The sequence below is a fragment of the Mycotypha africana genome, assembly GCF_025528875.1.
Source record: "Mycotypha africana strain NRRL 2978 chromosome Unknown BDF20scaffold_3, whole genome shotgun sequence".
In the NCBI taxonomy this organism is placed as follows: Eukaryota; Fungi; Mucoromycota; class Mucoromycetes; order Mucorales; family Mycotyphaceae; genus Mycotypha; species Mycotypha africana.
The window spans coordinates 922,406-950,395 of record NW_026515727.1 but is presented as its reverse complement, the minus strand read 5'-3'; the positions used below and the strand labels follow the sequence as shown (position 1 = coordinate 950,395).

General features: G+C 37.3%; 9 protein-coding genes and 3 non-coding genes across 12 annotated transcripts; 7 read left to right on the top strand and 5 right to left on the bottom strand.

Annotated features, from left to right (window-relative positions):
* Positions 1-6: 6 nt before the first annotated feature.
* Positions 7-949, bottom strand: BDF20DRAFT_905264 (ubiquitin-conjugating enzyme/RWD-like protein; the record flags this gene model as incomplete). Its single annotated transcript, XM_053083139.1, has 6 exons — positions 7-105; positions 174-290; positions 432-497; positions 677-719; positions 791-848; positions 907-949. The coding sequence occupies 6 exons, from the start codon at positions 947-949 to the stop codon at positions 7-9; spliced, it is 426 nt and encodes a 141-aa protein (XP_052938065.1).
* BDF20DRAFT_858899 (Dihydropteroate synthase-like protein) lies at positions 791-3,632 on the bottom strand. Its single transcript, XM_053080435.1, has 2 exons — positions 1,065-3,632; positions 791-868 (listed from the first exon to the last, which is right to left on the bottom strand). The coding sequence occupies exon 1, from the start codon at positions 3,420-3,422 to the stop codon at positions 1,155-1,157; it is 2,268 nt and encodes a 755-aa protein (XP_052938064.1). The 5' UTR covers positions 3,423-3,632; the 3' UTR covers positions 791-868; positions 1,065-1,154.
* A 214-nt stretch (positions 3,633-3,846) lies between these two features.
* Positions 3,847-4,125, top strand: BDF20DRAFT_905262 (uncharacterized protein; the record flags this gene model as incomplete). The annotated part of the gene is made up of 1 exon (XM_053083138.1): positions 3,847-4,125. One exon carries the CDS (start codon positions 3,847-3,849, stop codon positions 4,123-4,125), a length of 279 nt encoding a protein of 92 aa, XP_052938063.1.
* A 1,389-nt stretch (positions 4,126-5,514) lies between these two features.
* Positions 5,515-5,587, top strand: BDF20DRAFT_t57. Its single transcript has one exon. It is a non-coding gene; the product is annotated as a tRNA-Thr (tRNA).
* A 2,921-nt stretch (positions 5,588-8,508) lies between these two features.
* Positions 8,509-8,581, bottom strand: BDF20DRAFT_t45. Its single transcript has one exon. It is a non-coding gene; the product is annotated as a tRNA-Thr (tRNA).
* A 2,488-nt stretch (positions 8,582-11,069) lies between these two features.
* On the top strand, positions 11,070-11,957 carry BDF20DRAFT_802983 (uncharacterized protein; the record flags this gene model as incomplete). Its single annotated transcript, XM_053076427.1, has 2 exons — positions 11,070-11,217; positions 11,788-11,957. Coding segments are annotated over 2 exons (318 nt in total), but the record flags the coding sequence as incomplete, so codon positions are not given.
* Positions 11,958-18,249: 6,292 nt separating this feature from the next.
* Positions 18,250-20,464, top strand: BDF20DRAFT_833783 (uncharacterized protein; the record flags this gene model as incomplete). The annotated part of the gene is made up of 6 exons (XM_053078682.1): positions 18,250-18,374; positions 18,491-18,540; positions 18,648-18,653; positions 19,403-19,471; positions 19,656-19,720; positions 20,342-20,464. 6 exons carry the CDS (start codon positions 18,250-18,252, stop codon positions 20,462-20,464), a joined length of 438 nt encoding a protein of 145 aa, XP_052938061.1.
* A 449-nt stretch (positions 20,465-20,913) lies between these two features.
* BDF20DRAFT_t44 lies at positions 20,914-20,986 on the bottom strand. The gene has a single exon. It is a non-coding gene; the product is annotated as a tRNA-Gln (tRNA).
* A 1,037-nt stretch (positions 20,987-22,023) lies between these two features.
* Positions 22,024-23,683, bottom strand: BDF20DRAFT_833782 (skd1 protein; the record flags this gene model as incomplete). Its single annotated transcript, XM_053078681.1, has 5 exons — positions 22,024-22,351; positions 22,461-22,592; positions 22,664-23,168; positions 23,240-23,316; positions 23,382-23,683. The coding sequence occupies 5 exons, from the start codon at positions 23,681-23,683 to the stop codon at positions 22,024-22,026; spliced, it is 1,344 nt and encodes a 447-aa protein (XP_052938060.1).
* BDF20DRAFT_858877 (uncharacterized protein) lies at positions 23,298-23,979 on the top strand. Its single transcript, XM_053080434.1, has 3 exons — positions 23,298-23,315; positions 23,382-23,523; positions 23,668-23,979. Exon 3 carries the CDS (start codon positions 23,708-23,710, stop codon positions 23,870-23,872), a length of 165 nt encoding a protein of 54 aa, XP_052938059.1. The 5' UTR covers positions 23,298-23,315; positions 23,382-23,523; positions 23,668-23,707; the 3' UTR covers positions 23,873-23,979.
* A 95-nt stretch (positions 23,980-24,074) lies between these two features.
* Positions 24,075-25,789, top strand: BDF20DRAFT_374495 (uncharacterized protein). The gene is made up of 5 exons (XM_053075311.1): positions 24,075-24,114; positions 24,205-24,638; positions 24,736-25,086; positions 25,168-25,677; positions 25,760-25,789. The coding sequence occupies exons 2-4, from the start codon at positions 24,556-24,558 to the stop codon at positions 25,589-25,591; spliced, it is 858 nt and encodes a 285-aa protein (XP_052938058.1). The 5' UTR covers positions 24,075-24,114; positions 24,205-24,555; the 3' UTR covers positions 25,592-25,677; positions 25,760-25,789.
* Positions 25,715-27,398, top strand: BDF20DRAFT_374515 (uncharacterized protein). Its single transcript, XM_053075312.1, has one exon. The coding sequence runs from the start codon at positions 25,906-25,908 to the stop codon at positions 27,361-27,363; it is 1,458 nt and encodes a 485-aa protein (XP_052938057.1). The 5' UTR covers positions 25,715-25,905; the 3' UTR covers positions 27,364-27,398.
* Positions 27,399-27,990: the final 592 nt, after the last annotated feature.

Sequence of the window (27,990 nt, the reverse complement as noted above, 5' to 3'; positions counted from 1 at the left end):
GTTAAATCAAATCCTTTTGCATGTTCTTACCTGAAAGGCCCACGGTGTTTTCTTTGGGGATTTCGCTGCTAGCTGGATATACATATCGTTGTCTGGTGGCAACTCCTATCAATGACATACTATAGTTGTAGGTATTGAGCTTATTGTGGATTTGAACACAACGGATGACAAACCTTTTTTTTGCAACTGGACATCATTGAGATGATAGATAGACAGACGTGGGCAACAGTTTGAACAGGCGACCAATCCTTATAAAGGATGTTAAGACATATGTGCCCATTTGAATATATCTAATGTTATTAAGCTCAGTTGGAATAGGTTACATTTGTTATCCAAAACAACCTTGTGCTTACGCTTGTAATGAGAATGAGCTGAGTAAGCCCTGATTTTAGTATTATGAAGTATCAATAGCAAACTTACTGTGGATGTACTGGGACGTGTGGTCTAACAAAAACAACATCTGGTGCTTCCAATGGATACTGTGGAGTGAATCGAAACTACAGCAAATGTGCGTCCCGCTTTAGCAGCTACAAAAAAGGTAACTTATTCATGAAAGAACAGCCTTTTTTACCTCAAGCTTGAACACCTCGCCCTGATGTTATGCGAATAGTAGAAATTATTATCATCATATCTGTAAAGCACACGCATCTTCATCGTTTATATCACAAAATCAAACCTCATATATAGTGCCAGGAGCTCCTGTCAAGCGGAGCTTCCATCTATATTGGAAAACATAAGGGACGGGATAAGTAGTTGGCCTATAGAATGAATCATTGAAGTATTTACGGACTTTTTAAAGCTTTCGGCTTCTTCTATTTCAACGCCTTCTGGTGGCTTCTGGTTTAGATCTTGAGAAGAGCAGTTATTTGTATGTTGAATACCTATTCAGGATTTTTTAAAAGTTACCTTTCAGCTCTTTTGTCAGTCGTTTAGTGAATATTGATGACATCAAATAAAGCGAAATGGAGATGTGTCAATGACAAAAAACTTACACCAACAAAAAAACAGTTAGTGCAGAAATAATGCGAACAGAGGCGCAAAATGCTGACAGTCACATTTATCAGTTTATTATTTTGCAGTAACAGTATTTTCTAGGAGCATTATCCTGTACCCTATGGTCACGCTTTAACATTTGATACATACATCCTTATAATCTAATGCCGCCAAATTGCATCACAAACTTTCGTTACCTCCCACATCTGGCGGACATCGTGTACTCTAACTATATTAGCTCCGCCGGCAACGCAGGCTGCAACTGCACCTGCTGTTCCAAAGGTTCTCTTCTCCGCCTCTTTGACACCCGTAATGTTACCTATAAACTTTTTACGACTAATACCCATTAAACATGGCAGACCAAACAGTAAAGAATCTTGCTTTTGTGAAATATCTTTCAAATGACGTATAATATCAAAATCCTGTTGGCCCGTCTTTGCAAACCCAATTCCTGGATCAATTATGATATTGTATCGATGAACACCCGCAGCTATGGCTCTTTGTACAAGTGTGTTCAATACATGAGAAACATCATCAACCACATCATCGTTTTCATAGGTTGTATTCTGTTTGGACATCATGGTCTGTGCATCACCACGCATATGCATTAAACAAACAGGTACATTACATTCAGCCATTACTTTCAGCATATTTGGGTCACGAGAGCCTCCACTGATGTCGTTGATCAAATTGGCACCAGCTTTAATAGCAGCAGCAGCGACTGCTGCTCGGAATGTGTCTACAGAAATAGGTAAATCGAATCCTGCAGCACGTAGTTCAGTAATAACAGGCACAACACGCTTGATCTCTTCTTCTTCTGGGAATGTGTCGTCAGCACCGGGCCGTGTCGACATACCGCCAACATCAATGATATCTGCACCTTCTTCCTTCATTCGCCAAGCAGAAGCGATCGCCGCTGAGATGTCATAATGTTTCCCTCCATCTGAAAAGCTGTCAGGAGTAGTGTTTAAAATACCCATGACATAAGTCTTTTCATTCCACCTCCATAACCTCCCCTCTTGTATGGGCATGACTTTATCAATTTTTAATGGTCCTTCTTCACTTTCGGCATTCACCTTTAGCAGTTGCGACAGCAGTTGTCCACATGTTTTGAATAGGCGCGGATGTTCCATATCACGAGCAATATCACATAATGGCCAAAGCACAAACTCACGCTCTTGTAGTGATTTGTGCGGAACGATGAGTCTGTCATCATCCTCTAAAACGAGATCATCATAGAATAAAATATCCAAGTCAATAGGTCGCGGACCATTTCTAAAGTTTGCCTGGCGACCCAAGTTGTTTTCTACTTCTTTCAATTTCGTCAAAAGTTCTTGAGGTGTAAGGCATGTGGCAATTTTACAAGCTCCATTCAAAAAAGCAGGCTGTTCTGTGTAGTACATAGGTGGTGTCTCATATAAATAACTGGTGTCCAGAATTATACTACTGCAGTCTGCTTCCAACATGCTAAGAGCCTTTTTTATATTATTGACACGATCACCAATGTTGGATCCGAACGCGATATAGCATGTGTGGATATAATGAGCTGGGATCTCTTTCTGAAAGTTCAAATTTCCAGAATTGTGCATAAATTTCCTTCCTTCCTTTTCTTCGCATTCAATCACTTCCTTTAACCATATGCGGTCACGAGTTACTTCGATACCTGAACAATCAGCAAAGAGAATGGCACTGGGTTTCTCGACACGAACAGAAATTTTGTTGACATGACATTTCTCTAACGTCAGACGAGCGACTGTCGACGCAAATGCTTCGATTGTTTTGTAACCGGAGGCTTCAATATGTCGTGTCAATGTGCGCACTACCGTCCTTAGATTATGAGCTTTATTCCGCTCTGAGTCTGCCAGTACATATTTTCCATACGGTAAAGATGAAGGATAGACTTTCAAATTGATAATAACGACTTGTTTCTCTTCACGTTCCCATGGATTGACTCCTACAATAGTGTGAAGGCGTAGATCTCTGACGAAAATTACGTCTTCCACGCCCAAACCTGAAATTTCCCCGGTTGTTTCGACAATGCTATTATTCACATTTTTATAATCTTCTAAGGCGCGAGTCAGTTTGACGCCTGAAGCAGCAGCATGAAGTAAAGCCTTTGGTTGTTCTACTGTCACTGTCGTCTTTGCTGCACCGAATTTGACACAACATAATTTTACGACAGCATGGGCTAAACCTTCCAAAGTCCCAAACATGGTTGATTCAGCTAATGTAGTAATGGCTTTGGTGACATGACCATAATGAATGGTGTTTTTGACATGATCAGTGTTTCCTGCTGCAGTAATATCAGTAAAGAGTTCTACCGATATGACAACGGGTTGGTGTTTAAGTCTCTGCCAAGCCTCCACACCTGCTATGTTCTTTAATACTAGATTCTTTACTAGAATTTTATCATAATGTTTGGATGACATTTTGAATAAAAGCGTTATTGACTATAAGAGCATGGAAAAATAGAAGGTACGTTTTTTAAGACCTTCTTTCTGCTTTATTAGGGTTGATGTGACTGATTTGGATTAAGGATACAAAAGATGGATCCTTAAACCTTATTGGCGCTTGCTTTATTCTCCAAATTTCATTGGCACGAAATTACTTTTGGAGATTAGTGGGGAAATTTCCTTTTTTTTTTTTCAAAAAAAGAAATAAAGAAACCATCCATTTTTGCTATCCCATCAACAACCTTCGTAAGCCCCTCAGTCCAAAAAAAGAAAAACCCACGCCTGATCAATTTTCCTCAGGCTTTCTCAATGCATTGAGTATTTTTCCTTTTTGTAGTTTTCTTTTATTTGCGTACTCTGTCACCTTCTCTCACTCATATACAACAAAACTATTTGCAATATGACGAGTCCGTATTCCCGTAAAGACATTATCCTTTTCATCGTGGCCTTTATATTCCCACCAGCTGCTGTAGCAATGAAAACTGGTTGTAGTATCGACCTATTGATCAATGTATGTTTATGCGCCTTGGGTGCTATACCTGGTATTATTCATGGCTTTTACATTGTTCACAAATACAACGACAAAATTGAAGATTTAGAGGCAGGCAGTTTTCGGTATGAAAGAGTGGTAACGGATGAACCTGCTAGAGTGCAATATGGCGCAACGGCGCCAAACTAGATTTGACAATGAAATGCATCCAAATGACATTCTCTATTCTTCAAGTAAATTTATTGTAGCTTAACGACCAAAGGAGACCATTAATGAATTTCTCCTTATACACAAAATATTACTGTCGTTAATTTTGACCTCTCGTAGTAATAAAGATATAAGGTCAACGATGAGTCTATAACTTTTAAGAACAAACCACTACCATTAAAATTTCCATCTTCATTGGCGGCCAGAATTTTAACACTGATCACGTGAAGATATAGTTTCAATATTCCATTATTTATGTCAATTAATTGACAGGTTAATGGGCCCTATCGTGTATATGTTATCGGTTTGATAACAGGAGTTCATTACTCCAGTCTTTCTTTTGTAACCAACCATGTCTATATATAACTATTAACAATTTAATCGATACTCTAAAAATACTCCAAAAAGAAAAAAAAAGTGGAAAAGCCTCCTTGATTTTTATTCTCAAAATTACATTGTCGCTACTTATACTTTTTGTTAACTCATCTATAAGCACTGATCTTTAAATTAAATATAGGTTATAGTGTATGGGGGCACTAACATAATGGGGTGTGACATGGAAACATAGATAGATCAAATACGTTGATCGAGTATAAACTTTACACATTTGGAGAAAATGAAAAGGAATGGGAAAATTTAGGAAATTTAGTATTAGAAAATTATCTTAATCAATTTCCCTTATTTGGAGAAAATGAAAAGGAATGGAAAATTTCTAAGAGGTGTAATCTCCGACGAGGAAAGAGAGCTACTGGCTGACGTAACATGAGAGCGACCAAATCATTCATTTACCAAAAACGAAAATAGTTAAACTCCGATTAGTTGAGCCGATCTCATAGAAATGCCACTTCTCATAATGTGACACGTTAGGGAGTAGTAGTCCGTGAAATAACTATGGTTAGTTTTCCAGTATAGATTTTGTTGTACTGTTTATTAACTTAAATATAAGATTGTTATATGAAAGAAAGCTCATTTGTTATAGTATATTTCTCTTCTATCTACTTAAACTATTCTACTTCCGCACATTCATTCTACCGAGCACCGCGCCGGACCTCTCACGTGCTCTAATGCTAGTAATTGACTGACAATCTTTTACATTTTGTAACAAAATTGATATGGATTATATCGTAAATGAGAATTTATAAAGCTCTGACCAACTTTATAGTACAAAATTATAGATGGAGAAAGGCCCTGTTCTATTTATTATACTTCATCTCATTAAATACCCCAGATTAAGCTATTACTACATACTTCTACTCTCCGATTACTCTTAGATACACCCTCTTCGGTCCAGCGCTGCTTATAAAATCATGTGACCGGCTTTTCCTTAAATTTACTATGAAAATCTACGTCACGCATAACAAAATGTGACTTGCCTTCTTGGCTCAGTTGGCAGAGCGTCTGCCTAGTAAGCAGAAGGTCGGCGGTTCGATTCCGCCAGAAGGCATTTTTTGCTCCGTGATAATTTACGTGGGACGTTTCTAATGGTTGTCATTTTGCGGGTTATCTTTTGTTTGCAATTACCGCGGCTCGCCCATGTGCCTCTTTTAGCCCCCCTTCTTCTCCTCTTATACCATTTGTCTTCAACTTTACTTTCATCTTCTATCTGTCTGTTCAAATAAATCGCACATGAATTTAAACAAAAAAAAAAAAATTACCGCGGCTTTCTGTAGAAATGAAATCCTTTAGAAAGAGAATAGTCTGTAATTGTTTGATTCAATTAGCATATTCACTTAAAACTAGTGAACACTAAGTTATAATGTGGCGAACCGTAGAAGAGAGTTACTGAAAAATTGTAGAGATATTGTTATCTACGTAACTAGCTAATGAAAAACAATTTTATTCAGACCCCTATTCTAAAAAAAAAAAAAACTATATAAACCCCACAAATTTGACAGAACAATAAACATTAGAGCTCCCTTATCTCAAAAATCTTATCTTCTACACTAATCAAGTGTTATTCTGCCTTCTACTTCTGCGAAGTAGTATTAATCATTTAGAACTTATTCTTTTGACTTCATTGCTCGTAACATAACCAGATTGTACCAGATACAACTCAGTTTATCGTTAGAGTTATTCATTTAGTCAAAGATCATAAATCAAATTGTATAAATACATTTGAGACAATAAAAATTGGTTACTAATAACCTGGTGCTCACTACTCGCTCGAGTCTTATTTCACTGTTGAACTTATTTCTCTTATTCTACTTAAGCTTCTTTACCTACTCCACACTTATTAACAATATAAATAAAGCGAGCTGCTATAAGTCATTTAAGTCTTCCAAAATAAGTCGAAGAGCGATCGAGTAGCGAAATATTTGCGTAAATTGATTAATTGATAATAGTAACAAATCGATGGCTATGAAATTACTGTTTTCATTACGTACAAACGAAGTAGGAGGTTTATAATCCATGTAACATCTGATGAGAATCATATTAATGTGAAAACGTGTCTGGTAGTCACTAATTTCAGAATCAAATGTTTTATGTGTAATTATTTATACTTAGGTCTTTCACTAATTATATATTGTACTTAAACTTATATCTGATGCAATATTGATAGACCGTAGTACAATGCATTCTCTATCTAGCTGTACGGTATTGAACTTGTAGCTCTTATCTCATCAAATACGTCTTGTAGCGCAATCAGTCAAAATGAGTAACGAAGGCAGTTGATAATAGTTAGATAAATAGTAAAAAAGGTATTGAAAGTATTCTAAAGAGTGCAGTCCTTATGATTTTCTACTGAGCTCCGAAAAGTTGATCTTTCATATTTTCTTAAAAGGCAGTTCTAGGGAGCTTGTCTAGATGTCTTGGGAACATAGTATTCTATAAAGACCTACGTGACTATCCATTAATATATCTAATATCATATTACTCTTCGATTATTGTATACTACTGAAACAAAATATTACAGATCATTTCTGTTGACTATCCTCCTTTCATTGAAAGTTGATGGCAATATTCAAGTACAATATGAAATGGTTCCAAAATGATGTAACTGTTTGTAACTGAGTCATCTACTGACAATTAAACACTATTAGTCTGTTCTGTAGTCAGATCACGTCGGCGCCAAAAAAAAAAAAAAAAGAAATAAAATCGTTGTGGAAACACTTAGTGAAACGACCAAAATCGTTTTTGAATAGATGAAAAATGGCCTCCTACGGCGATTTTAAAACGATCCATAAACGAAGAATAGTTGTGGGATTGCTGTACTATGCGAAATTCATCGTTATAAGATCGGTTAATCTGTGGTAAATTGTGGAATTGCACGATTTGAAAACGATTGCACCACAATAAATCGATGAGTACACGATAGATCAATCATAGTGCTGACATGTATTTTTAGAGGTCTTAGTTTATTACAAAGAAATGTAAATGAGAGTTATTACCAAAACGAAGCGAGCAGTAGCATATTGTAAGCAACCAAATTTTATTTAAGTTTCAAGTAAGTATCGCAACTGGTCTTACTGATGATATCAACTTCATGAGAGCCCTAAAAAACATGGTGCAATAAATTTTTTATACATTGGTCATGTTAAAAGTTCAGTTGTTGTACTTAATCAAAAGATTATATATAACTTAGTAAATGTAAGAAATATGGTAAGGTTTTTCTTTCTTCTATTCAGAAAGAGATTTGATACGTTGTTTAGGTAAATCTAGTTGTGCATCTTATCACAAGATGAAAGAGCCCAATATATACCAATATTGGGAAGGGTTATGATTCAAAAGAATGGTAGATAAAAAAGTGGTTACAAAAATATCTGATTTATTGATCAATTTTATATGGATACAGGCAAATACTCAACCTTAGAAAGCTTTTACTGTTTAGATAAACAATAAAGTATTGTTGGTTAAATAAATGGTTGTACTGCTTTATTGAATCTTTTAATTAGTAATTCTTGGTTAGTAATTTGTCAGGATGGTTTATATATGCTTTTTGTGACTAAGATACGCATTGATGGAGCGCAATATTTGACATCACCTCAAAATTTATTTATGTTTATGATATATACTAACATATCTTCTATTGCACTGTAGATACTGGAAATGTCTGAGATCATTAAATTTGTTGTTTGTAGGAGTAAATAATTCATGATACAACGTTTTACTGATTCATAACAGAAAGACTAAAGATGAAAATTAGAGGTGAAGACAAGTGGTATAAGAGGAGAAAAGGGGGGGGGGAAGCTAGAAGAGGCACATCAGCGGCACATTATGAACAGTTCTCATCACAGTGTTTAAATAATGTCTGGTGGGGACACTTTTTCAACATTCTGTAATGCATTCGCTGTGGACCAGGCTTCGTTGTTGATAGCTACAAACCAGAACGGAAACGTCTCACGAAACGGTAAAAAGTTACAAAAATGCCTTCTGGCGGAATCGAACCACCGACCTTCTGCTTACTAGGCAGACGCTCTGCCAACTGAGCCAAGAAGGCAAGTTACATTAATTGTACTAAACAGTTCATTGATATATTATATACAAACAATCTTGTCACGTGATTTAAAATAGTAATTTTAATAATGATAATTGGATGCGGACCTTGTTTTTTTTGTTTAAAGTTTATTTTGACTAAATATGTAAAAATATAGAACGTTTTGGCAGACATTTTACCAAAACTCTTTTTTGATTCTTTGTAAGGATCTGCTAGTGTTTAAATGATAGAAATTGAAATAGCCGAGTTCAAAGCACTTGATACCAAACAGAACAAAACAAGAAAAAAGATTGGTGTCATCAATATGTCTAAATATGGTTCAAAACAACAAATTGAGTGAGTAATACTCCAAACAGTGAGTTATCTTTATATACAGATTATAAAATGGTGTTAAGAAAGAACAGATAGGGATACAGACGAGCTCTGACATATTATGCTACATCCCTATTTGCTCTGTTTATTACTATTCTTTAACATGTAGTAGTCAACTAGCAAAGTCTTAGATACTTACATTGTTTTTCATCCGATATTGCCATCCAGTTTCGCGAATAGAAAGAAAAAGTATTCTTTAGCTTCTATATAGTTCTCAATATAATTGCTATCTGTCTACTCTTGACGCACAAGGAGTTGTGTGCAGAAAAGAGTATTCGAAAATGATATGAAATAACTGTTGTCGTAACCGTAGAAGATAATGGCATATCATAAAAGTGATTGCATGAATAGAGAGATAATTTCAAAAAGGTTTTTCTCCTCTCCCTTCGCATTCTTTTGTCTTCCAAACTTGCTTCAGCAGCTATATACTTAAAATTGTTCATGAAAAGAGTCAATTGACGTATGTTAGAATCAGTCAAATAATTTTGGTGCCAAATACTGCCTTCCGTAAAGTTGCTGAATATATATATGCCTTACTACTCGCTATTAAATGCACATGATCGTACTTTATAAGCATGTGTTATTATTTGTATTTTATCCTAATAGCAAAAAACAAACGATCACCACAAATACCAATGGTAGCATACATTTCTCTTCTACAGTTGTCTGTGACAATTCTCTTGCCTTCTAGGAAAAGTTTGATACTGTATTAATCCTTCTAGATTGTTATGATTTATTTGAGCAAACAAACCTAAAAAGTTCCTGAATAAAAGAATATCCAATTTGACCTACCAATACCAACCCGTTAAGCACACATTACTGCTTACTCTGAAGTGATGTGAAGAATTACCATTTGATGTATAATAGGTGTCCTTGAAAAAAAAAAAGTCAGAGTTCAGAATTTCGATTTACCGTGTATTACTAGTATTGAGATGGAAATGGCTATTTAACAGGAATACAGCTTTTCATGTGTATAGCGCTTATCTCTTCTCCGACTGCCACAAAAAGAGGCGTTCTCGAAGTAACTATTAAATATGGCTCCCGAACATTACAAAGACAATGGTAAACGTCCAGTAAATCCATGAATACATGATACGGTATGAAATTACAGAAATTAAAATTAAACAATCTTTTTGTGTCATTTCTCCATATAATAATTAAAATAGTTTTTTTTTATATACATTCGCATGTGTGCGTGTGTGTGTGTGTGTGTGTGCATATGACCAGAATTGCGAAAGGTTAAAAAATATGCCCACCAACAAAATACATGATTCATGCTCATATAGTTTCAAAAATTGGCGAAAAAAAAAAGGGACTAGCCAACTTGCGATGGTTCGTACAGTGTACAAAATTTGGAGTCACCTTACAATTGAGAACGGACCAACGGTAAATATAAATATTCATATATTAAGGATTCCTTTGTGTTTTTTGGTTTTTTTTTTATTTTCTTTTTTTTTTTTCTTTTCTTTAAACAATTGATAACATTTAGGCTTTATTCGCTCAAGTTCAATTTTCTTATCTTGTTTCATATACCATGGAGAATAATCAATTACAGCTTCAAACAACTTCCAATTTCACGGTGTATAATGAGAATGGGAATAACATTACTGCTAATAGCTACGTCTTGAAAGAAGAATATCATCCACATCCACTCACGTATATTTCACCTATCAACGGCTCCATGATCAGTACATGCTCTTCTCCAAGTGTTTCGAGCAACTCTGTACATAGTAGCCCTACACCCAAAACAAGTTTAAGTTCAGGAAACATCAATTGTATACAGCTCCTCACTGAACCTTTTGTACTGAGCCCTGAGTCTAGCCTTGAAAGTGAGAAGTATTTACTGGATAAATACTCTGCGCCTATGAACGACCTTGGAAACTTACTAAACATATCAACCAAATCTAACGGAACCTTGAGTAGTGATGACATTATCTCTAACAAGATCGACATATTCGAGAAAAAAGCTAATGAACACAAAGGAAGGAAATCAGTTTCTGGTGGCTGCGCCAAATTAAAAGAGCCAGGCATGAAGAAAAGGAAGAACAACACTCGAAATTCAACGTCTTCCTCTGGCTTATCTACTAATACTGCTACTACTACTCGCGGTCAGCGTCAGTTAGAATGCTTCAATTGCCATGTAACAAAAACCCCATTATGGCGTCGTACACCTGACCGAGCGCACTCACTGTGTAATGCTTGTGGACTTTATTACAAGCAATATAATACACACAGGCCACTCCATATACAAGAAAAGCACCTATCAAGTACGCAGAATAAATCCCTTTCAACAGCATCACTTTTATCATCGTCTCAATCAATAAATGCAAGCATACTAAACGATGTAGCAGCTTTTAATGGCAGCACTACTTCTCTTCTGAAGGCAAAATCGGATAATCTTGGATCAAATGCATCTTTGCTGGAAGCGGCCTATTTCTCCCCAGAGCAACTTGAACCTTACGAAGATGACACTGTCATCGTTTATTGTACGTTCTGCTCTCAATTATCAACTATACCATTCTCTTCCCATAAAATCAAACAACCAGTCTGTGGCAATTGTGAGAAACAATTTTATGTCAGCATGCAACAACAACAGCAACAGTATCAAGATTATTCAGCTCCAGTATCTCTTCTAGCATCTCATTCTCTGATCAATGAAGCCATTGTCAGTCAGCATGAACAGCCATTCCCTGACTCCTTTGATTCGGTCCATTGTAAAACTCAAAACTCACAGAATGCAATTTTAAGCGATATTATTTCAGACGTGTTGCCTTTGACTACTACTTCGCAGCTGTTACCGTCAGAACTTTTGTTCAGTGGCCATAAACAACAGCAAGAACAACAAGGACAACAACAACAACAACAACAACAGCAGCAGCAGCGACAAAATGACGATGTGACATTCCGATCGTGTATTAAGCGAATGTCATCCACACAAAGAAGTGAATTCTTGAGCGTTTTAGAAAGGAAGTGTTCCATTCTTCGCTCCGTAATGTACAGCACCGATAGCCATGGTAATTTATGATAACAAATTTTGTATACAAGCTCTTTCCTTCTCAATTGCGTAAATGTCCCATAAAAAAATCCAAACAAAAAATACCCACAGTTTTGCCTCCATGACTGTATAGTCTCTTTATCTATGTGCTCATGATAAAAATAAAAAAAAAAACCAATGTAAATTCAATAAGTGGTACACATATAAATAAAAGTATACTTTAAATTAAAGTTACGGAATGCGTTTTTTGATAACATAGACAAACCTGTGATGTTATTTCTTCAACTTCACAACGTGTGACATAAATGCTTGCCCTTAACCCAATGTGATACCAACGACACATTTTAGTAAGCCTCATTTGAAATAACCAAAGCTTCCTTCCTTGTGCAGCAGCTTTCTACTGTGGATTACCTAATCCAGTCGTTGCAGAACCCTCCAAAGAGTGATCCGTTTTATTATTTTCTTTCAAGCAATTTTTGAAACTAGGATTTTCCTCATGGATATCAGATCATTCAATAAATTTTGAAAAAGGAGGTTCCACAGAAGAGTTTTATAATTTTTTTAAAAAAAAGATGTTATTCAAACAAGTAACCTTATAAATGTACATTTACTCTTTTTACATAAAAAAGTGACAGAAACGAAGAAATGATGCTCTATGACGGCATTATGAAAAGGAGCAAACAAAACGAAAGGAAAGAAAAGAGAGAGAGAGTGTGTGAGTGTGAGTGTGTGTGTGTATGTTAGAGAAAGACGTTATTATAATAGTAACAAGCTGGGTTTATAGGTAAAAGAGAAAAGAAGATATTGTTGTATAATAATAAGATTAAGAGTGCTTTTCAGTTCTAATATTAATTTAAATGAGTTTATGAGTTACTGTTAAGGACTTGAGCAGCGTGATTAGTCTAGATGAATAAAGAGAAAGAGAGAGATGTCAGTTGATTTGATATTTTTCTTTTAATTACATTCTGGTTGTCTTATTGTAGTTACCTGAACAGATGAGAAGCGGCGCATTTCCTTAGCATCCATACTCATTTTCTTATTCATACCGAGAAGCTTCTTGCCAAAGTTTTGAGGACGTTCGAGAGACTTCAACGAACGTGTACGGTTAGCGTAGTAGCGAGCAGAAGAGGAACCTGACATGGCAGAAGCACGACGAGATTGAGGAACCTTGGAAGTCTTCAAGTCGTTCTTGGGTTCGAAGAAGTAACGCATGGTAAACTTGATCAAATCCAAAGGCAAGAACCAAATAATGTTCCAAATCCAAACAATACCAGCCCAGTTCCAGCCACAACCTTCCATTTCGGTGAAGGACCAGTTGGCATAGACGGAAATGAACGTGGCCACCAATTGAGCAACGACGAAAGCACACATCAACATGATAGAAGGACGTTCAGTGAAGAAGAAACCACGAGAACGGGTGACGAAAATCAAGGCCTGAGAGATAGTGGAGACTTGAAGATAGATGACGGAATGATAGATACCGCTGTTGACGTACTTTCCTTCCGTGCCATCGGGGTAGAAGATGTGAGGCAGACTGAAATGGGATTCAAAGAAGTTGGTTTGGTAGATGACTGCAAAGAAAGCGACAGTGGAAACAGTGAGATAGAGACCATAGACAACAGCATAGGAGAAAATCTCACGAAGATTCCAAGAATCAGGATAAGGAGAAGGCTTCACACGATCGGTAGAGATAGTCATGATGGTGCCGTCATTGAGGATAGCAAGAATCAAGACCATGAAAGGAGGGAAGTTGTATTGGAAAGCGAAACAAAGGATAGCAAAACCAACGACAACACGAATGGTAACGGAACAAGTATAAATGGAGTAGTTTCTCATACGCTGGAAAATTTGACGAGAACCGATGATGGCTTCAATAATGACAGAGAGACCAGGTTCAGTCAAGACAATATCAGCAGCAGAGCGAGCAGCATCAGTGGCATCAGCAACAGCGATACCGACATTAGCCTTAGAAAGAGCCGGGGCATCATTGACACCATCACCTGTCATTGCAGTCATATGACCCATCGCTTGAAGACGTTCTACAATTTCGTATTTGTGCTCAGGATAGACACCAGCGAAACCATCACAATGCAAGACCATTTCATCCACATCATTGTAGCCTGAACCAGCAGGAGGACCATCCTTCAACGTCTTGGACAAGAACATGTTATCACCCATACCTAAACGACGACCTGTTTCCTTACCGATAGCCAACTGGTCACCAGTAATCATCTTTACAGAGACACCGAGGGCAATAGCACGGTCAATCGTTTCCTTGGTATCCGATCTGGGAGGATCATAAATAGGCAAGAGACCAATGAGACGGAAGCCAAGGCCTTCATCTTCAACTCCACCGGAGGGAACTTCGTCAACAGCAACAGCAAGAGCACGAAGACCGCGACGAGCAAATTCATCAACATCATCATTAAGCGCCTTGATTTGTTCTTCGGTCTTGTCACGAGTGCAGAGATCAAGAATAGTGTGAGACATACCCTTAGTGACACGGTAGGTTTTACCATCGTCAAGACGCTTGTAAGTGATTTCAGTACGCTTAACCACAGGATTGAAAGGCTTGAATTCTAATTCTTCAATACCCTCACGAGCAAGTTTAGGATCAGGTAAAGAGTTGACGATACAGAAGTCAATGGCATCTTGGTTTTCAGTACGAGAGGCAAAAGCAGATAATTGAATGATTTCATCACCGTTAAAGTCAGCGTAGGTCTTGATGGTAGGTTTATCAACAATAAGCTTGTTCAAAGTAAGGGTACCGGTCTTGTCAGAACAGAGAATGGTGACAGCCGCCATTTCTTCAATAGCGGTGATACGAGTGACAATAGCCTTGTGTTCGGCCAATTGCTTAGCACCGATAGCAAGTGTGACGGAGAGTACGGTAGGCATAGCAATAGGGATACCACCAATGAGTAGGACAAGAATGTTATCGATACCAGTTCTGTATTTGTAGTGAAACTTGGGATACATGACGAGGATTTCAAGAACGATGAAGAGAGTGATGGTGACAAGACAAAAGTTACCAATCTTGGCCAAGATAGTTTGCAAGTGGCCAACGTCATCATTTGCATCGCCAACAAGTTTAGCAGCACGACCGAAGAAAGTGTTGGTACCGGTGCCGATAACGATAGCTTCAGCTTCACCTTGTTTCACAGTTGAACCAGAGAAAACCTCATCACCCGCTTCCTTACCCACAGGCAGAGATTCACCGGTAAGAGCAGCTTGATCGATGGAAACTTGACCATGAGCAGCAATAAGACGACCATCAGCAGGAACGACGTCACCGAGCTTGATACTGATGATATCACCAGGAACCAATTCGGCAGCCTCGAGAGTTTTCCATTCACCATCACGCTTTACCTTGCATTCAGGGGCAAGAGAAGCCATCAGTGCCTTGACAGCATTACCAGCCTGACGTTCTTCCATGAAACCGATGGTAGCGTTTGCCAATAAAAGAAGGACGATACCGATGAAATCAGGATAATCTGGCGGTCTACCATCACCATTAGAAAGAGCAATAGACACAATAGCAGCAGCTTCCATAACCCAGGAGAGAGGGTTCCACATGAAACCCAAGAACATCAGAATAGGGTTGACTTCTTTAGATTCAAGCTTGTTGTGTCCAAACTTCTCTACACGACGAGCTGCTTCATCGGAGGTTAAACCATTAGATGATGTCCTACAAGGTTTTTAGTTAAAAATGTGACGTTAGCAAAACAAATGAGAGAAAGATCAAAGTGGGGATTTCTAAAAATAGGAATATAGCAAGTGGGTGAGGATGAATGAAAAGGCAAAAAGATTTTTTTTTAAAACCCAAAACTTGTTCTTGATTTGAAACAAATTAAGGTACAGATCTCGAATTATCCAATTAGAGTTACTAAACTCTTTAGTAGACTGTTATCATCAATGGTATGTTTGTGTATGTGCGTGTGTGTAGAGAGATGAGTAGATAATGCTTAACTCAATTCCCAATCCACTTTCAGAGTAGTAGATTCCCCGAAAGTGTCAAGGAGATATAGAGAGCATTAATTTGGCCCGTACGACAACGAAATTGTCAAGGAAAAGGGAGCATAAAAGATGAAGCGAGAAAAAAGAAAAAGCGAAAAAAAGGAGGGGGCAGATCATAGATTAGTAATAGAATACGTACTGTAATAATTCAAAAACGTCTCCAGGCTCCATTGTAGACAAGTCGAATTTTTCTTTATCATAGAGTTCTTCGACAGTCAAGGATGTAACGTTGCCTGAAATGTTGGCTTTTTGAGGTACAGGTTGATCACCACCGCCTTGTGTTTCAATTTTTTCAGTCATAGTCGATTGAATCGATTTTTCTGAAGTTGTTGATGTAAAGTGTTTTTTTCGAAAGAAAGAGAGATCTCTTTGTACGTTCTTCCTGTTCTAATGACTTGCTATTGTCGAGCCCCAAGCAGAGAAAAAGTAATAGAAAAAGCAGGCGTTTGGTTTAAAATGGAAAATGAAGGGTTAGAGGTTTGTTCAAAAGAGTTGAAAACAGGTAAAAACAGGAAAAGGAAGAGATAAGAGTGCAATTGAAGGATGAGTATTTATAATCATTTCACTTTTGAAAACTAAAATGAAAATACATTACACAAATAAAAAAAAAAAAAAAAAAAAAAAAAAAAAAAAGAAAACTAGAGTCAACTCAGCATTGGCAGGGGTTAACTCAATCAAGTGAAGAAGTATAAAAAAAAAAAGGTTTCCCTAATGAAAGGTCCTCCCGGCTCTTGCACTACTGACATGCTTAGAGCCTATTATAAGTAGACCAAACAAAAGTGCCCTAGGCCTTATTTGCGGCGATGAAAATCAAAACCAATAATAAGCAATTAGCTCTTCCAATTTAAGAGAGGTCACGTATTTCTAATACTACTTTTATTACTACTACTACTACTACTATGACTATAACTATCCACCACGACCACTCTTATAGGTGATGCGCATGTTCTATTTAGAGCCAGAAAAAAGTGTGCCTCACCATATCCTATGCGGAGCTCTGTTACCATTTTCTATCCTTTTCAAGAGATCCCATCTTGAAAAGTGGACTATTATAGCTAATTTTTGACGTCACAGAGTGTTTTCAAGTTTCATTGACCTCATGGCAGCTCCATCCTGTCAAGGAAACAAGTTGCACTATAATAATTGAGAATCATCTATAAGTCCGTTACCAAGACAATATCAGATAGAACAGCTGCTTTTGTCACAATCTCCAAAAATATCAGTACCTCCATTTATTCTCTAGGTGAAAGAAAGTGAAATACAAGCCAACTCCCTGATAACTTTTCCGGAACATCTAATGTTTCTATAAGTCTCGTCCCTGAGCTTCTCCTTTCCTTATCTGATTTCCATCTTTGCTTGCCACCCAAAGTGCAAACAAAACGCTAATTCGGATAGCGATGATGGCATGACATTGGTCTCATGATACTCTAAGCAGTGAAACGATATATTTGTCCTTTTATACGAGAAAAAAATAAGGTATCAATATCTGTATAGATAGTATAGGGATGACTTGTTGCCATTGTAGTTTCATAGCAAAGTATAAAGCTTATTTATCTTCAACAAATCAACAATGAGTAATCAGCCTAATTTCTTGGGAAATCATGTTGCTTAATGATAGGGAGAGCAAGACACCCAAAAAGATATTACGCAAGTCACTCTGCACGTTGAACTTGGCCGTTAGACTTGTAGCTATTCGTAGTGATACTCTTCAAAATGGAGCTTTCTGAGTGGATAAAAAGAGTGTTACCACAGCTTTCGCACGCATTTTTTTAAAGCAAGTTTGCTAATGTGAGACAAGAAGTCGACTTTAAAGAGCTATCAATTATGTCTCCAATCTAGGAGGAGTGAGCATGCCATTTTATAGATAAAAGTCGTGCTAGTATTCCAGCTTTTCTATACAATGGTTTACTTTGCAGGGAAAAGCTTCTACTTGGAACTTGAGGAAGGGTCATTACAAGCTTTCATCGACACAGTGCCTTAAACAAATCAAGTAAATCACAAGTAGATCAGGTCGGGGATTCTTGTTCGTTTGGGGGGCAATGAGACGATCTGCTTACTGAATAGGATGGGTTATCTTTTATTCTTGGTTGGTAACCTTCTTTCGGCCAAGTCCGCAACGCAGAGCACGTTTTTGTTTCTTTGGATAACATCCTTTTTCTCCGCTTATGATTTTTTACGGGAAGAAAAAAGTTAAAGTTACCCATTCTATCTAACAATATTTGATAATAGTACCACTTCTCATCTTGATCTCGCTAAGGGTGTTTAAAAAAATAACAAAAATCAACCCATGGCGTATGAGAGTAGGCCATGGGCAGCAAGTCATTTCGATCGTATAAGCAGCAGAGTGTTTACGGCAACAGCAGTAATGGCAGCACTTTTTTGCCCAATTTTTACGATCAAGAATGCAAGCATGTAATAAATTATTCTTTCTTTCTATGTTTATTATGGTGACATAGAACGAATAAAATATGAAAGACACATGAGCTTTTTTTTTTTTTTTTTTTTTTTTTTGTTTATTAACTTAATAGAAATCTCTGTGATGTAATCAAATGGTACTGGTTTTTCTTTGGAAGTTTAGGTTTGTATTTTTTTTTAATTTTTTTTTTTTTTTATCTTTGTAAAAATGTGGGGTTGAAAAAAAAAAAAAAAAAAACTTTTTAGATCAATAATAAAAATTGTTTTCAGATGGCTGTAAGTGGTTAACCAACGGTAAAACTACAAATCGGGTTGTATGTTTCGCTATCAAAAAAGAGAAATGACCCACGTCCAATTATAGGTATACGTGTGTGATGTTATTAATCATTTCCATGGGCTCATCGGCTGTTCTTTTACTCTATTACTTTTTTCGACGGGAACGTGCATTGTATGACATACTTACGATATCGATCGAAATACTTTGCAGTCAGGGTGTGGATACTTCCGCTCACTGGCAAGTCCATACCAAACAGGAAGAGCCAAAACGATATCTTTGGGAGGGAAGCAGAAAGGCTGTTTAGGGTTTATCCAGTTGCTGAATGGGGAATAAACTCCGATATATCCCTAACACAATTGCACAGTTTGTGACCTTAACAAAAAAGCAAACGATGGCTTCAATTGACAGAAAAAGGTTTTCAACGTGCATCTATCAAAAAAGATGTTATATAGACATTGATCAAACAGTGCGCATCTTCATTATTTTGCCTCTGTAGTTTCTCCTCCTAAAAACCGGTTGAAAAGGCTTTGGATGGTGGTGTCTATGTGCCAGCTTGTTTTCCCTAAAGGGAAAGAAATCAGAGCTACTGCGTTCCGCTGTTTTTCTTTTTTTTTTTTTGGTTTTATCCAAATGCAGCTTTCCACTATAATAGATAGAATCATTGATTACAGATGTGTGTAGCCAAATCTCAATGAAATTTAAACCTGTATTGAAATAAACTTGACATGATTGCTACACTTTCATCGAGACAGAGGCGAATTAGTAAACAGGATGCATTTTCATAGTCTGCTCACGAAGATGAAGACCGTGTACCAAAGTAGGTTGCTTTTGGTAACAGGTACTTTGTAATTCCCCGCTTTGGGAAAATTAATTACAAGAAAAAAGAGCAGATAGACAGAACCCTATTATCCATAATTGGGCAGCAGGCCTCAATCCTTCATATTGTGGAAATTTCTTTTGTGTACCTTTCACTATCGACACGTGCCTTCTTTTTCATATAGATAGCACTGACGCTCCACTATCTAACCATTACCCATTATACCACCATTCGACAAAGAATGCCCTAGTAACAATGAGTTTATTACCACAAGATATTTTATAGTAATCCCTCTCATAAACAACCTTCCGTTTAATCAAAATCTCAATGTCGAGCATCGTTTGGCAATGAAGTAATTGCATCAAATTTAACTGCAAAGACTTTTCTCAACCCTATCAGGAATACCTTTGAAACGTGTGTGGTGCGTTTAGCCATATTTAAAAGCGATTCATAGAGCGTGCAAACCGTATATATTCATACAAAAAAATACAAACAAGATATATTGCAAACTACATCACTTTATCAGCACATCCTCTATTTGCTAATCAAGAATGTATGGGCATAGAGTAGCAACATGACTTGCCCGTTCTTTTAACCAATGACTACATGCAATCTAAAATAGGTACCTTACGACAAATACGAGATCGCCTCGCTACATTCTTATCTCTCCTCTCAAAAACAACTATTTTAGTTGAAGATTTTTATCATTCAGCAGTTGATCTATGCCGTTTCTATCCATTATGTTGCTGTTATTCACTGTCATATATAAGTCGAGGGTATATCAATATCTATTTTACATTTTGGACTTTTGTTGAAATGTTCGGATCAGCTTAATTTACTTTTAACTGTACTGTTTGAATATTGTTATAGTGTCTTCTTGCTGTTATTTCCTTTTTTATCAGTTTTATTGCCTTTAGTGGACCGTGTTATATCCAAGATACAACTATACGTCTTAGACTACAGAACGACTTCAGTACCTGCTTGACAATCTGATACACATCTACTTTGACACCCGCTTGCGGCTAAGATCTTATCATTCTCATAATAGTTTTAGTTCAGTTGTATTAATAGTTGAATACCCGTTGATAACCCAGTTTCTCATATAAAAGTATCAATCTCAACAAACTTGAATAAAGAGTATCTTTGTTGTGTCTGGTCATTTTACTGTCTTCATTTATTTTTCTAAGTCTTTTAAAGTAACTGGATATATCAGTCCGAAATACGTTTGATTCTCTTTCGGAAGGTGTATGACGAGTTGATGTAAATATGGGTTGTCAACTGTTTTGAAAGTAAAGTCTATAAATTCGACTTGCATTCGCGTCTACTATTTTCCTGGATGCCATATTACCCGTCAAAAAAGTCACCTACAACTGTCATAAACATTCTACTTCTATCTATAAACGCAGAAAAATAAACTCCGCCAAAAACTTTTGCAAAAAGGAAGGTCCTGCCGAGACTCGAACTCGGATGTAAAGATTCAGAGTCTTTCATGCTAACCAATTACATCACAGGACCTGTTGTTGGAAATTTTAAATTTATGATGTTGATATAGGATTGAAATATATTAAAATCACGTGAATAGCACGAGTTGATTGTTAAAGCATATACAATTGAAAAACTTAGGTCAGCAGGACATGGAGTGAATGGTAGTTACCATGCCTTGTTAGACTGACTCTAACAGACAACTATTAGAATAGGACTCTATTACAAGACAAAGTCGAAATCAGATCTACACTTTTGAAATACTCACAGTTGACTCAGTAGCGATCCTGCAGCGCATCTCATCTTTCATAAAGCATAAATTCTATTATACGAGCAGTACATATTGGCTGTAATTACACCTCACTGACATCCTCCACAAGTCTCAGTTCATCTCCTGGAAAACGTAGAAGAGCCTTGTTTTTACCATCTGAATTAAATCTCTCATCCTTCATATTGTCTGTCTCTGAAGAAATATTGCGTTTATTGAGTGCAAATCTAAAGACAAGAAGTAATGCTATAACCGTTTAAAGAGAACTTGAGTTTTCACTACAACAAAAACTAAAAGCTGCGTTAAACACTAGATGGATACTGTTAGGTAAAGGATAGAGTTAATGAATGCCTTTTGAAATAGATCAAACAGCAAACAGTATGTTGCAGAGCGTGTGCTAGACAACCTTAGAACAGATAATGTATACTAGCAATTGATTTTATCCGTCAATTAACATGTCAAAAGTGGTTTTATTGACATCCGTCTGACAAGAACGTACAAAGGATAGAATAGACGATGCTATTGGTATTTGCAGACGACAAAACAGTTTTGAAAAAGTATCGAACTGGTCAAGGCACACAAAAGCACAATATAAAGAGACAAACTTGAATTTGAGTGAACCCGCATTCACGAATAGGCCCTTAGCTTGAAAAAGCGTACGTGTAGTATTTTCTTTAAAACTGTAGCTATTCAGTTAGCGTTTTATGATAATGTACTTAATCTGGGCTTTTTATTAAATGGGAGCAATAAAATAGTAATGTATAAAATGTATATATTCTCTGCTAACTTTGGGAATAGTCGTTTAACCTTCTTGGCCAAAATCATTAGTGAATCTGACTTGTTGTTGAATATCATCCTGGTTAACAGTGGGTCTAGAGTTTTGAACGGCCTTGAGGAAATCTTGAACGGTTAGTTCTGGTTCCAGTAGTTGGTCCGGCTCAATATCCACCCAAGTCATTTCTTCAGCATCGGGAGCCCCCGGTGAGCAAGGAGTTAGGTATCGTGAGGTTTTTGTTTGATCGGTTCTCGAGGGTGCGTTCACCCATCTAAAATGGGTTGCCATCTGTACTTTTCTAATGGGTTGCATTAACGCATCTCTAACTATAGTTGCTATATCTGAACCTGAATATCTATTGATTCAAATTGTCATGGATAAGTCTACAAAAGGAATAAAACAAAAAAAACTAACAAGACAAAGAATATATGAATGCACAGAGGGAGTCATTCGCATCTACTCACCCTTCAGTCATATCTGCTAACCGTTTATAATCAGCATGTGTTAAGGTACAAGGTGTCGATCCTACATTCAGCGAAAAAATAGTGGCACGTGCAGGGGCATCAGGTAAAGGAATATAAATACGTTTTTCAAATCTATGATAAGATACAATTAACCGGCGTTAATTACATGCGAACTACCACTGGAACATGTCGCTTGAACTTACCTTCTTCTAATGGCGGAATCCAATTGCCATGGTATATTAGTCGCACCCAACACAAGTACACCATCCATATCATTTCCGACACCATTCATTTGCACAAGAAACTCTGTTTTTATGCGTCTTGAAGCCTCTGATTCACCTTCTCCACGTGTCCCACATAATGAATCCACTTCATCAATGAATACTATGGAAGGCTTATTCTCGCGGGCAATCTGAAAGAGTTGCTTCACTAAACGTTCACTTTCACCGAGCCATTTCGATACAAGATCGGATGATGACACAGAAAAAAAGGTGGAGTTGGCTTCTGTTGCCACCGCTTTGGCAAGGTACGATTTACCTGTACCTGGTGGCCCATATAGTAAGATTCCTCTCCATGGTTTACGTTTGCCAGTGAACAGATGTGGGAATTTGATAGGTAAGATAACAGCCTCTTTAAGCGCTTCTTTTGCTCCTTCTAAGCCTGCAACATCATCCCATCTTACATTAGGCTTCTCCGTAAGTATAGCCCCTAACAAGTTGTTTGTTTTTAGTAAAACATCAGATAAGTAGTCTGTTTTTTTATGTCCGTTTCTGGAGTACCTGTCAAACTTGCTCTCATTTTCTTCATATCCGGATCATCGTCGTCACCATCATCCAGCGAGTTATCAGTCTTTTTTCTGCAGAGATCAGAATGAATTTAAACAATCATCGTAATACGACATTTCCTTTCTTACAGCCTTACTTTTTAGACGCCCCGTTTGCCCCAACGGGTTCTTTCTGTTTTTTCTCTTGTTCATTCAGAAATTCTTTCAGCATTTCTGCTCTGTCCAGATATTCCACAAATCGCTTACGAATAGGGTCCTTCAAGCGATCATTCTTTTCGTCTAATACAAGCAAGGCCAAAGCCCAAAAACAAAGCCAAAAAAAAAAAGGAACATGAACAAAGAATGTTTCATAAGTTGACCAAATAGAAAAGGCTAAACAGGGCCAGGAAATCCTTCCTCCTGAAAACAGTTTTTCTAGCTTACATTTAATAGCTGTCATAAAGTATTCCAATGCATTTTGATAATGATTGTACGCCTCTTTATAGTTCCCCTTATGATCCTCTTCGGTTGCCTTTTTTACTATTTCTATCGCTTTCTGAAGGGAAGTTTTGTTTTAGCTTCAAGAAGCTCAAGTTTGTATAGTATAGTACGTTTAGCTCAAGCTTACTGCAAGAAAGTCAGAATTTGACATGTAATCTACTTATAACGTGGCGACAATTTTATTTGAAAAAAGGTTTTCTTGAATTTCGTGAATGAACGGGTGTTTTATGCTTTAAAGAAAACGAAGAAAAAAGACAATTGTTCTTGGCGGGTAAAGAAAATGCAAAGGCCATCCCAATTTTTTGTGTCCCTCAGCACTGGGATACAACTCTTGCCAGCCAATCACATGTACAATTCCTGCTACTGGACAAATACTCTATGAAGGATTGTGTAAGGATTGAAATATACAAGCGCATCTATAGCCTTGCAGCCATCAAATATTAAGAGGCATTTACTTTCCATTTTCATTTTCATTCATAGTCAAACCCTGTGTGAGGAATGAATGGGGTCACTTCTTTATAAAGTGAACGTAAACCACAAGCATATCACGATACCACATTCCTTACAGAAGAAAAGAAAGACCAAAGGAATAGAGCTACCATGGTTTTGTAACAGAAATGCGCTTGTTTATTCCCTTTGCAACAAAAGCAATAAGTATCTAAACATTAGAGCTGTTATTCACCTGGCTAGGATTTATGGCCTAATTCTGGAGCAATAAATTTGCATTAAAAAATTCCGCCTGTGACTTTAAAAACAAGTTGGGCGTGCTTAAGTTCAGCGTTCACACAACTGTTTCGTTCTTTTACAACCGTTTCTCGTCCTAAATAGATCATGTCCCAAGAAGCAAATAATTCAGAAAATAGAAGCCCATATTCAGAACAACATAATGACGATCAAATGTTAATGCCACAACAGTATGTGGAAATCGTAACACATTTGTATTGTTTGGAAGGATCAGCTGTTTTTGATGGACTAACAAATCTCCCTTTTTTCTTTGTTCTGACTACCCAGGTCGAAGCGTACCATTCGTGGACAAAATATAACCGACCCCGCTTCCTATATGAAAATGGGAATGATGAATCCGATGCAATATCCACAGTTTCAACAAATGATGTTTATGCAACAGATGCAACACCAACAGCAAGTGCAACAAATGACTGCCGCTGCCGCTGCTGCTGCAGCCATGGCAGCAACCAGCAACCCAGCTACAACTATAAAACCACACTCAAAAATACCTTCTGAAGACCAAGAACCGCCTTCTGGCTATGTTTGCTTTAAATGTGGGCAACCGGGACATTGGATTTATTATTGTCCAAACGTACCGAAAGGGCAGTTTGTGCCAAGAGTTGGCAGTGGCAACAGGTAACGGAAAAAGCAAACAGGAGATTTTTTGCTTAGAAAAGAAGAAAATGCTAAGTAGAACTCAATGCATTTCATACATAGATACCAAACGAATCAACAACAACAAACTCAAGTACCTCATGAATTCACCTGTATCATCTGCAATAAATTAATGACAGATGCTTCATTGGTTCCCTGTTGTGGAAAGTCATTTTGTAAAGAATGTACGTATAGCTTATTGATACCCTTACTACAGTTACCATTATCTTTGTATTATTGTTTTCTTTGGTTATATCAATCAGTCAAAGCAACATTTGATGAAAAGATTATATGGGAAAGGCTTTCAACAGGAAGTTCTACTTTCTATTTTTACTCAACCAACAATCCCATGATTCATTGCAATATTGTGCTCTTTTTTGCAATTTTTTCTCCTACAATATTTGAAAAAAAAAAAGGAAAGGAAAGAGTGTATCTGTTTGTTGAACTGTCAACGACAGAGAACTACTATAAAGAAGCGTGTATTTAGTGAAAGAGAGTGGTTGGATAATCGCAAATTTGCATGATATGCAGATACGCTCTCATTGAGCTACAATAAGCCGTTTAATCTAAAAAGAAAGAAAATCATACATGGGCATTTTGAAAGATGGTTAACCACTCAAACTTGATTAATAATTCCTATCTATTATTTCTATAGGTATAACAACAAAGCTCGAAAACAATGACCACTGTCCGTATTGTAATCAGGAAAACATCAGCTCTGATCAACTTATACCCAATAAGACATTAGTAAGAGCGATCGAAATATTTAAAGGCGGAAATTCTACTAAGCGCGAAGAAAACATGGATGTTGATAAGCCTCAACACCAGCAAAGTCAACCAAGCGACTCGATTGAAACTGCAACTGAGGAGCCCAAGGAAACAACAACGGACTCAGATATGAATGCAAAAGTACAAGATACCAAGCCCGTGAATGAGGAAATAAATGACAATAAAGCGGCTACTGCTGACGAACAACAGCCTTCGGACACCACGACATCATCAACAATTTCTACGCATGAGCGGAAGTCTGTACCTGTAAGGAAGTTCAACAATCCTATGAACACGTTCCCTCACACGCCAGACATGTTCAATAATACTATGATGATGCCGCCGGACATGAATTGGATGAATATGATGCGAGCTCCTTTTTTGAATGCACCATTTCCTACTTTTCCACCAGCTGGAAATGACGGCTTTCGTCCACCTTTCATGCCAGGTTTTCCCCCTGCTGCGCCTTTCAATGCGGGCGGCATGGGCGATTTTGGCGCCCCACCTTTTCCAGGACTTCCAGGAGCGCCAGCACCGCCAGAATTTTTTGGCTTCAATATGGGGTACAACAACGGCAACATGAATAACGGTACTCCTCGCGGTGGATACTCACTGAGAGGTATGGGTCGCGGACGAGGACGAGGAGGTAGTTTGTATGGAAACCAGCCCTCTGGCAGACGTAAATCAGATAATTCATATCAGAACAGCGGTAGTAATAATCAAGAAAATGAGACGTACTTTGATAATAATAACCCACCATCGACGGATGATAATATGGAGATGAACACTAGTCTGAATGAAGGATCATCAGATATTGATAACAATAGTATTAGGCGAGATAGCAATGCATCTTATGAAAGAAGAGATTATTCTTCTCCTTCTTCCCGTGCTCGCTCGCGTTCTTATTCACCTTCACGTACAGCTCATCGTGAAGATAGTAGAAGTAGTAGACGGCATGAGAGCAATAGAAACTATAGCGATGGGGACCGCCATAAGCATGACAATCAACATCGTTCCACAAGCAATCACTACAGAAGTAGCAGCCGCAGAAGAAAATACGAAGAAGACAGCAGTAAAAGTCATCGTGAACGCAATGACAGTTCTAGCAGATATCATCACGATAATGACAAAGATAGTAGTAGGAGATATGCAGACAGCAGTCGTCGAAGGTATCATGGTGACAGTCGCAAACATGACCATGATGATAGAACTGACAGGAGAGATAACAGTAGCAAAAGATATGATGATTCCAGCAGCAGGCGTGATGGGAGTAGAAGCAGTAGGAGCAGTAGTAAAAGATACGAAGACACACATAGACAGCATGATAGTAGTAGGAGACGCGAAGATAGCAGTCGAAGACATGATGATGACAAGAAATTTAGAGACAGCAGACATCGAGAAAGTAATAGGAGACATGACAGTAGTAGTCGACGCGAAAGAAGTAGTCACCGCGATGATAGCAAGCGTAGACATAGAGATCGTAGTAGATAATGGAATGCTGACTATGACCTGAAGTTATAATTTCGTCCTGTAAATTCTGTAGCAATAAATTACTATTTTCTTATACATGTTTGAACTTTCCAAATTGATGATGAATAAAAACCTGACAATGCGCAGTCATCGTAAGGACTCTATGGCATTTGGTACTTTGAGAGATATAAGTAATCTTCTGTGCTATTTTATGAAATGCTTCTATTTCCTTTTTTAACGTTCAAAGCATTGAAAAATTAGCATCAACCGAGAAACGTAACAGAGTATTTCATTATAAGTTCTTTCAATCATGATATATCACGTTGCCTTCTACTTGTTATAGATACTGTATTTGATTGACGATAAATAATGGTTGTATACCTCATTCGGTAGAAATTTGACGGAATCATACAATTAGTTAAACGGACTTATTAAACGTCGTTGTTTGATAGTTTCAAAAATAATGTCATTAATTTACCATCAGTATAGAATCCATCATCGCTTCAAATAACCATATTTATCCGACCACAACAACGTATTTTACGTTTAATTACTTGTAGTTATATTCTGAAAGATACTTCCAGTAATCAAGCTTAATCATGGTCTAGACAGGTTATAGATCACAACTTAGTTGAAAATCTTTCTTTT

Coding starts and splice junctions, on each gene's coding strand:
- BDF20DRAFT_858899 (XM_053080435.1), bottom strand. CDS start 3,422: ATGTCATCCAAACATTATGATAAAATTCTAGTAAAGAATCTAGTATTA.
- BDF20DRAFT_858877 (XM_053080434.1), top strand. CDS start 23,708: ATGATTGTACGCCTCTTTATAGTTCCCCTTATGATCCTCTTCGGTTGC.
- BDF20DRAFT_374515 (XM_053075312.1), top strand. CDS start 25,906: ATGGATGTTGATAAGCCTCAACACCAGCAAAGTCAACCAAGCGACTCG.
- BDF20DRAFT_374495 (XM_053075311.1), top strand. CDS start 24,556: ATGTCCCAAGAAGCAAATAATTCAGAAAATAGAAGCCCATATTCAGAA. Junction 24,639..24,735: donor CAAATGTTAATGCCACAACA/GTATGTGGAAAT, acceptor CTGACTACCCAG/GTCGAAGCGTACCATTCGTG. Junction 25,087..25,167: donor AGAGTTGGCAGTGGCAACAG/GTAACGGAAAAA, acceptor TTTCATACATAG/ATACCAAACGAATCAACAAC.